This window comes from Grammomys surdaster, unplaced genomic scaffold, assembly GCF_004785775.1.
Source record: "Grammomys surdaster isolate TR1022 unplaced genomic scaffold, NIH_TR_1.0 141, whole genome shotgun sequence".
In the NCBI taxonomy this organism is placed as follows: Eukaryota; Metazoa; Chordata; class Mammalia; order Rodentia; family Muridae; genus Grammomys; species Grammomys surdaster.
Window position 1 is genome coordinate 2,080,293 of NW_021604599.1, and position 9,425 is coordinate 2,089,717.

General features: G+C 42.5%; 1 protein-coding gene across 1 annotated transcript; it reads left to right on the plus strand.

Annotated features, from left to right (window-relative positions):
• Positions 1-1,212: 1,212 nt before the first annotated feature.
• Dkk1 (dickkopf WNT signaling pathway inhibitor 1) lies at positions 1,213-3,439 on the plus strand. The gene is made up of 4 exons (XM_028763963.1): positions 1,213-1,458; positions 1,675-1,843; positions 2,927-3,070; positions 3,186-3,439. The coding sequence occupies exons 1-4, from the start codon at positions 1,213-1,215 to the stop codon at positions 3,437-3,439; spliced, it is 813 nt and encodes a 270-aa protein (XP_028619796.1).
• The last annotated feature ends 5,986 nt before the right edge of the window (positions 3,440-9,425 follow it).

Genomic DNA, 9,425 nt, shown 5'->3' on the forward strand with positions numbered 1-9,425 from the left:
GGGTTATTCCTCCTCTCCTGTCCTGTCGTGGACGAGGTTTGATTTGGGATCAAAAGCAAGCCTTCTCCTGCTCAGCGATATGAAACTCTAATGAGGAAGCCTGGAGCTAAGCCTTCGGGATTTCTTATCTCCTTCTATTAACCCACCGCTGGGAACCGGGAACCAGGGAAAGAGGACTGACCAGGCTCAGGGACCCTGTCCGCTCTGGCTCACAGCCACTTTGATCTCACGTGTCTGCTTAATCAAGTTCATCTACTGCTGGGACTGACCAGATTCAAAGAACCACATTAAATAGTTTGATTATCGGGTGCCCATTTCCCTCTTCCCTCCATCCCTGATTTAATTTCCAAACGGCAGTCTCTCGCCTCCACCCCAACCCCCCAAACTCACCATCAAAAGCGAATTAGTTCTTCCCTTGGCATCCTCATTTGATGTGCAAATTTTCTTGTCTTTGCACATTTTTTTTTCCTCCTTGTGTGTGTAGGGTTGGGGGGAGTGTAGGAAGGGGGGAAGCAACTAGACAAACTTAAAAGACAAGAACCTCATTTGCAAATCGCGCTAGCTAAAGGGTTAATCAGCAACTATAGTAGCCACCTGGGCCCTTCAGAAAGCCTTTGAATGACTGCTTGCGTTGTATTTAATACTGAATATTATTTGCGTGCACAGAAAGCGAGGGTACGCATAAGGGGAAGAGAAGAAACGTGGTTTTGTATATTCTATCACTTTTAACTCTGACAAGGATTTCAGACAGAACTAACCCGACCCCACAGCAGAGCGCTTTCTTCCGCCTATTATTATTATTATTATTATTATTATTAATTATTATAGTTCAGACTAGACTCTAATGCTTTAGTAACCCACACTCTAAGGTGAGCTGGACAAGGGGACCATAGTGCAAGGGAGGAGCGAGAGGAGGGGGAGAGTGTCAAAGTCCTCCCTGCTTCCGATACACAAACACTCCCCCTCCCAGCTCCTCCCAAAGCTTTGAAATCCCATCCCGGCTTTGTTGTCTTCCCTGAGGAGCTGGGAAGGCTGGGAGCCTGAGTATAAAGGCAGCCAGAGGTGGCGGTGGCGGTGCAGAGCCGAGCGCCTGGCAGCCGAGACTCCACCCGCCGAGATTCCGAAGTTGGGGTTTCCGCAGTCCAGACTCTGCAGCCGCCGTGCAAAGTGACCTCTCTTTTCCTGACTTTTTCCTGTTTGCAACCTTCGGAGATGACGGTTGTGTGCGCAGTGGCAGCTGTCCGGTTCTTGGTCATGTTTACAATGATGGCTTTCTGCAGCCTCCCTCTACTCGGAGCCAGCGCCACCTTGAACTCAGTTCTCATCAATTCCAACGCGATCAAGAACCTGCCCCCACCGCTGGGTGGTGCTGGGGGGCAGCCGGGCTCTGCTGTCAGCGTGGCACCCGGAGTTCTCTATGAGGGCGGGAACAAGTACCAGACTCTTGACAACTACCAGGTGAGAGCGGTCTCCGGGATGGAGGACTCTGTGATCCCGATGGGGTCTCAGAGAGGAGGGAGTGGGGTATCCTAGGTGTTTGAGATTTGGGGTGTGTTTGGAATCACTGCACTGAGAGCAACGCGCTTAGAGAGCTTTTGAGAACGCAGATGAGGACGGTGAAGGCGTGGGTACCGGGATGCTTGAGTTGCTCACCAGTCCGCTCCCTTCCCGTAGCCCTACCCGTGCGCAGAGGATGAGGAGTGCAGCACTGACGAGTACTGCTCCAGTCCCAGCCGCGGGGCAGCTGGCATCGGAGGCGTACAGATCTGTCTGGCTTGCCGAAAGCGCAGGAAACGCTGCATGAGGCATGCTATGTGCTGCCCCGGGAACTACTGCAAAAACGGTGAGTCTTGGACTCCCTTTTAAATTGGAACCACCTTGCCCTTTGAGCAGCCAGGGAATCAAATGAAATGCTCTGGTTCTGTCAAAGCCACGGCACCACCTGCAAACGGGTGCTCATCGTGCAAGGGTCCTCCTGTTGTATCTTCACAAGCTTGTGTTTGAGCACTTGAAAGTTTATCTTCCCCTACCTCCCTCTGTGATCTAACAACAAGACCTGAGAGTGGACCCTTCCATCAAACAATTATCCTCAGGGAGCCTTGGGGCACTTGAGAAAGGGGGAGAGGTCATTCTAAAAGGGGAAGCCAGACGTTTTTCTTAAAGTGGACTCTCTGTGACTTTGCTAAACTCTCTTCTCTCTCAAGGTTTCTGGCTGTTAAAACTGTTGTCAACTGGGAGTGGGGGTGGGCGTGGGGGGTGTTGAATGCTTAAACTCTGCTGGCCAGATTTTTAAAGAGATCTCTGTACCACTTACAGCCCTAGCTCTCCACCCCTTCCCCCCCCTTCCCTCCACCCTCAGCTACCTTCAAAGAAGTACTCTCCGGACAACCACAGATCCACAAAATGTTAATGTCTCAAAGAAGTCTCCAGAAATAAACTTACAGAGTGGCTAACTTCCTAGGGTACAGCAGCATTCCAGAGTTGAACTAACTAAAATCTCTGTAATATCAAAATTATACAGTAAAAGTAACTAGCGGGTGAGATAGTAGTTTTCTAGGCAGCTGGAACTGCATTGCGCCGCTAGCACCCAGAGCAGAGAAGTTATTTTTAAGATTAATTTTTTTCAAGTGACTGGATTTCTTTTTCCTACCCCAAAGGGTGGTATTAAAATAGACAGAAATATCTCTGCTGCCTCCACCACAATTAGTGGGAAAGCATTTAAAATGGCTATACCTGACGTGTTCCATAGGATCCAACAGTACACTCATTGACACTGCTTTCTCTAGGGAGTTTTGGTAAAACAGAAAGGGAGCCACAGCAGTGAGGTATCTCACACTGGTGTCTATATAACCCATTGCGCCTGTCTTGGCTGTTAGCAACAACATATTACGGCCTGAGGATTAATCATTATTTCTGGCTTTCTTAGGAATATGCATGCCATCTGACCACAGCCATTTACCTCGAGGGGAAATTGAGGAAAGCATCATTGAAAACCTTGGTAACGACCACAACACCGGGGATGGATATCCCAGACGAACCACCCTGACTTCAAAAATATATCACACCAAAGGTAGTAAAAAGGCTTTCAGGCTCAGCCTCCCCATTTAAAAATGCATTTAGAATTGTCTTAGTGAAACGGTACAGGCCTAGTAGTAACTGTCATTTTCCTTCTGTCTCCTTCACAGGACAAGAAGGCTCTGTCTGTCTCCGATCATCAGACTGTGCCACAGGGCTGTGTTGCGCAAGACACTTCTGGTCCAAGATCTGTAAACCTGTCCTTAAAGAAGGTCAGGTATGCACCAAGCACAGGCGGAAAGGCTCCCACGGGCTGGAGATATTCCAGCGTTGTTACTGCGGGGAAGGTCTAGCTTGCAGAATACAGAAAGACCACCATCAAGCAAGCAATTCTTCTAGGCTCCACACCTGCCAGAGACACTAAACCAACAGTAGAAATGTGATGGACTCTTTTATCTAATATATGCTACGAAAATCCTTTATGATTTGTCAGCTCAATCCCAAGGATGTGGGAATCTTCAGTGTGTAATTAAGCATTCCGCTAAGACCTTCCGAAAACTCTGGAGTGTAAGGACTTTGTTTCTTGATGGAACCTCCCTGTGATTGCAGTAAATTACTGTATTGTAAATCCTCAGTGTGGCACTTATCTGTAAATGAAACAAAACTTTTAATTATTTTTCTAGAGGTGCTACATTGTATTGTTTCTCTTCCATGTAAATTTTTTGTACACGGTTGATTGTCTTGACTCATAAATATTCTATATTGAAGTAATTTTGGTTTACAGTTCCTAAGTGTGTAACCCATACCACTTTAATTTCTAGGGTGTAGAAGGCAAGAAGTTCTTGGACTAGTCAGTGATAGGCATCTCAAATTTAACATGAAAATACTAGTCTATTTCCTGATATGTACTCTATTTGCTTAGTCTCTTGCTCTCGCTCTCGCTCTGTCTGTCTGTCTGCCTCATCTCTCCTCTCTAGTTCTGTCTCTCTCAGCTGTGATAGTCCTTGAAATAAAATTTAACATTTAATAATCATGAAGTTACAAGCATAGATACATTTGGGGCTCTCTCTCTCTCTCTCTCTCTCTCTCTCTCTCTCTCTCTCTCTGTGTGTGTGTGTGTGTGTGTGTGTAAGAGAGATTTTAAAATAAGATATACTGCCTATGTGTGAATTACTTTAAAGAGAATGTAGTCTACATTGATAAACTCAAATAGCTTTGGTAATATGGGTTTGAATCTGGTATTACTACTTTCAAAACTTCTATTCTACCAAGTGTGGTTGGTGTTTCTGCCTATAATCCCAGGATTCTGGAGGCTGAGGCAGGAGGAATGCTCGGGAATTCCGGTCCATCCTGGCCAACTTCTGCTAGAGAGTAATGTTCAGATGAAAGCATCAACAAAAATAGTTAACAAATTAATATTTATCTAAGTGACCAGTTGTTATGGGGAGGGAGGAAATGACCAAGCAAGTGATTCCAAATGATGGGCAGAATTCAGAAGAGGTTATGCGGCAGGAAACCCACCAACATCAGCCGAATTATTCTGAATATTTTAGGTACTCTTGACATGCTGACAAGTTGTTTCAATCACTTTGATTTAAAAATAATTACTAAACAATCATAAATTCTAGATTGTAACACATTTTCTTCTCTTGCCAAGAAATTATTTCATTCTTTGCTTCACCTGTACTCCATTGATTGGAATGAGTAGGCTTCATAAAAAAAAAAATCCCCAAATTAAATTCTTTCTGCATGTTTCCTCATTAAATTTCATATTTCTTCTGGGGGTAAGGACAAAACAACCTTCCTAATTTATTTATTCTCTAGTATTCTGGAAGTCTGCATCAAAACCACAAAATGCTGGGTTCACTATTCAAAGGATAGCAGGGACAGACTGATTGTCCTAGCATTTTCCTTAAATAGCATAGGTGGCCTAGAATATTCATCTGTTTTTGTGTTCCCGGAAGTGGTTAATTTTCAAGCGAGACATACAACAGCACATGCACTCTGTTGGCTGCCTCTCCGAGAGGAGCCCTGGCAGGATATCTGTGGCTGCGACCCTTTTGTTCACAGGTCTCCGCTTCTTCATCTAGAGAAACTCCTTCCCTAAGTGTGCTCATTGCCTGTTGTGCTAGGAAGGCCGATCTCGAGGCCTGCAATCTTCACAATAAGAGAAAAGGTAAAGTGGAAATGTTCAGGAAACAGGAGAAAGAGGGGCTCCCTAGGAGAGGAGCGGGGCAGATGTTTAATGCACTCTGGTTACTAGATCCTCTGTGCAGGGGCCTGCTGGAGTGGGGGTGCCTTTTTCTGCACATCTCACTAAGCACGCTCAGTTCTAGCCTTTCCTGTTGACCCTCAAGATGGGGCCAGAGAGACTCGTCAGTTAACTTTCATTTGCCTGGGATCTTAGGAGGATAGTACCAAGAAAAGGAAATTTTATATGTATATAAATTTATTTATTATATATAATATAATATATATACTTTGTAAAATAGACTATATAATATATTGTATATAATATATAAATATATTGTATGTGTAATATATATGTATAATATATAAGTATACTGTATATATTATACATTTATACATTAAGATGAAAATAAATCAAAACTGTAGGTACTTTCTAATTGAAAAACTAAAAGAAGGACATTATATACCATGGAATCATTAAACAGGATTTTAGGGAATCTAGAATTTGTTTGTGATAGCTGGTTCAAATGCTTTGTGGTGGTTGACTCCTAAACCATGTATTTGACTGCTTGCCCATGAGAACGTTTCACCAACTGGTTTACTATTGTATGCTTCCTTGAGTTACACACTACCTTGCACCTTGCTCTCTCTGCCTTGTGTGTCTTGACTACTGTCCTATACAACAAAAGTAGGTGACTCAACCTTTGAGTTGGTTGTGTTCTTTATAGGCTATCCTCTGATTTACTCAACCAGGTGCCAAAAGACAATCAGATGGTTTCCAGAGTAACTTTAATAAATATTGTGCCCCAGGCATAAAATGCTCCTGTTTTAATACATAATACAGTTGTAAGATACTGTTTGAGTTTTGACACAAAATTTTAAATCAAATGCCATACTTTTTCTACCTACTCAAAGTCTGTCATGACCACAGTGGCAAGATTCCTATTTATGTGATGATAAACTCTTACAAAAATGTGTTAAAAGTGGAAAAAGGGGGATAGAAGCTTTACTTAAAAATTTTAAAGTAAGCATCAATCTTTCCTACTAGGAGAAGTTTAAGTTACTGTAATCTCTTTTATATCAAAGTAGTTATACAAGTCCCTCACCTCTTTCTCATGTTCAGCTGGAAGACTTGAAATGTTTTTCCTCTTTTTAAAATTCTTTTATATTTAACATTATCATATAGTTACATCATTCCATCCTTTCCTCCCTCCACTCTCTCCCATATACCCCTCCTTGCTCTCTTTCAGATCCATGGCCTCTTGGTTTTTCTCTAATTTTTTTTACACAAACATATATGTATACACATATACATACACATATACATACACACATACACACACACACATATATATACATATATATATATACATATCCTTATGTAAACATATGTATATGTGTATACTTGTGTATATGTATATATATATGAGTATATATCCTAATTGTAACCATCAGAGTCTATATAATGTTACTTGCATATATGTTCTCAGAACTGTAAACTTGGTTTAATCTGATGCCAGGACAAGGGTAGGATCCATTGTCTAAAAGCAAAAACAGGGGCAGCAGAAATGGCTGATGGGTTAAGAGCACCTACTCTGCAAGCATGAAAACCTGAATTCAAAACCCAGTAACCCTATAAAGTCTTTCATGCCTGCACATTCCCATGACCCCAGAATTGGTGGGCAGTGTGCAGCAGTGGCAGTGGTTGGGGAAGACTGACTTGCAAATACTAAGCATGTTCTTCACCACTGAGCCATGTCTCTATATCCCCAGACCCTACATGCAGAATTATCTTGGGTAGCGCAGTGACTGCCAGCCCTGTGCTAATATACATCATTAAACAAATTCCACATTAAAAAGTCCCTAAACTGAGGGAAAGGCATGAAACATGGCTAAGCATAACTCAACATTACATTCTACAATATTTTACAACTTTCTCCTCATGGGCAAAAAAACAAAACAGCAACAAAACCCTTGTTAAAAGATTCTTATATTGAAAACTTTCACTTATCGGTGATACTCTGAAGTTCAAATCAAAAGCAGATGAGAGAATCTGGTGGACCTTTGAGGGGGTTCACTGGAGAAGATTTCTTTAAGCAATCGCTATGTCAAATAGTACAGTTCTCTCTCTGTTTCTCCTCCCCGCCCCCGCATGAAGAAGATCAGGGACCCAAACTTATCAACAAAGTTAGAGATATTATGTGTCTCTGGTCTTGCCACAATTATTCACACAGATTACAGAAATGGAAGAACAGAAGAATACCAACATGTCTAGTCACCTGCTCCACATGCATGGCAGTGCTAGGTTCTGTATGGAAGCCATAAGTGTTGGTGTGTGTTGTCTGTCTCATGTACTAAAAACTATGACTAAAACCTACACCCCAGAGGAGATGCTGTCTGCCTTGTTAACGTGCTTGCTTGCTGTGGTTATTAAATGTCATACAGCTGTTGAAGAGAAACTATTTGAGTGGATTAAGATGTTGTATTTATCCCCTCACCTGACCAAACACCCTGAAAGAGGAATGATCCTTTTATTCTGATCACTTTCACGGGATTCATGCATGCTTTCTTGTCCTCCAGTGCATGGGCAGAACATGGAAGATAGCAAGGACGCTTTGTGGACGAAGCTCGTTTTCTTTTTGCTTTATCATTTGCCTTTCTACTTTGAGAGAGGTTTTGTATACCCTGGACTGGCACCAATAGTATTGGACTCTAGATTCTCCTGTTTCATCGTCTTTCAAGTTCTGGGATTGGCATGGGTCACCAGGCTTGACTGATGGGGGGAATTCTTTATTCACGTTAGACAGGAAGTCAAGAGATAGCAAGCGGTCAGGGATAATGTGCCACCAAGAATCTATCCCCAGTGGCCCAGTTCTTTCAGGTAGACCCCACACTGTAGGTTTCTCCAGCCTCCCAAAATAGTTCCCACCAGCTGGGGATCAAGTATTCAAAACATGAGCCTGACGGAGATATTTCATAGCAAATGAAGAACAGATGAACACACAGTATTCTGAGTGTTGCCTTCCTTTCTTTTCTATTCTTCTATTTTTCAGGCTTGATACGCTTGGTGGCTAAACTATAAATGACTAGTTCACTAACTAGCTCATTTAAGATAGTCACCTTAATACAAAAGAAACACATCACTCAAATGAACTAGCTAGTGTTAAAACGTTCATTGTCTTAGTTTCTCCTCTGTTAGTATGATAAAAAAATATTCTGCCAAAAACAACTTAAAGGGAAAAGGTTTTATTGTGGCTTTCAGGGCTAGAGGGATAGGACATGTGTCAGGGAAGACATGGCAGCTGGTACGAAAGGCATAGGGAAGGGAAAAGAAGGCTAGCTGGTCACACCATATTCATGCTCAGAAGCAAAATGGGAGACAGGCTATGTGGCATGAAGTCTGCCCACACTGACCCATGTCCATCCATGCTCCACTTCCTAAAGGTCTCGCAAGCTTTTCCGAACAGTACCAGGGACAAAGTGTTCAGGTGAGCCTATGGGGGCATACACATTCAAACAACAATATATCTTAAACCTGTATAATGGAACTATGTCTAAGAAAGATAGTACCAGCCTATGTAGTTTACTCCAGAGAATCACGTGCTTTCAGAGCCATATAGAAGTAATCTTCACACAAGCTAGCTGATCTTCTGTTCAGTTGGCCCTGTGGACTGATATGTGGGCCAATGCTCTGAGGGTTAATTAGTTCTCAAAGAACCATGTCCCCAAAGTGCATAGTATATAACTTATAAAAGTCTCCCACAGCTGAAAGCACATGTGAGAAAGGTAATACGTGTATGCATATGCACACACACAAAAAAAAACCCATCTATATGTGACTGTGTTCATAAAAAGCCAAGAGAGCTTACAGGGGAGCGATAGTGGGGTGCCATGAGCTTCAGTACCACATTGCAAACATGAGGATAACTTAAATGTGGATTACCTGTGCAAGTCCAAAAGTCTATTTATTCACTGTTGTTATGTCAGAATAACTTTAAAATGTCATCTTACAATAGAAGTATGTACTGTAGCGTCAATTCAAAAGTAGCCATGAAGCACTTCAACTCTGTGCAGTGTGTTCAGTTTGGCTGTAATCCTAAATGTTAAATTAAACAGATTCCTATTTAAAGAAGCAGAGAATCCAACCTACATCTGGCATGGGTGCGAAAATTTAGGTGCAACTGTGTAGGGAAAGCAACGCCTACCCTTTTCTGAAATAC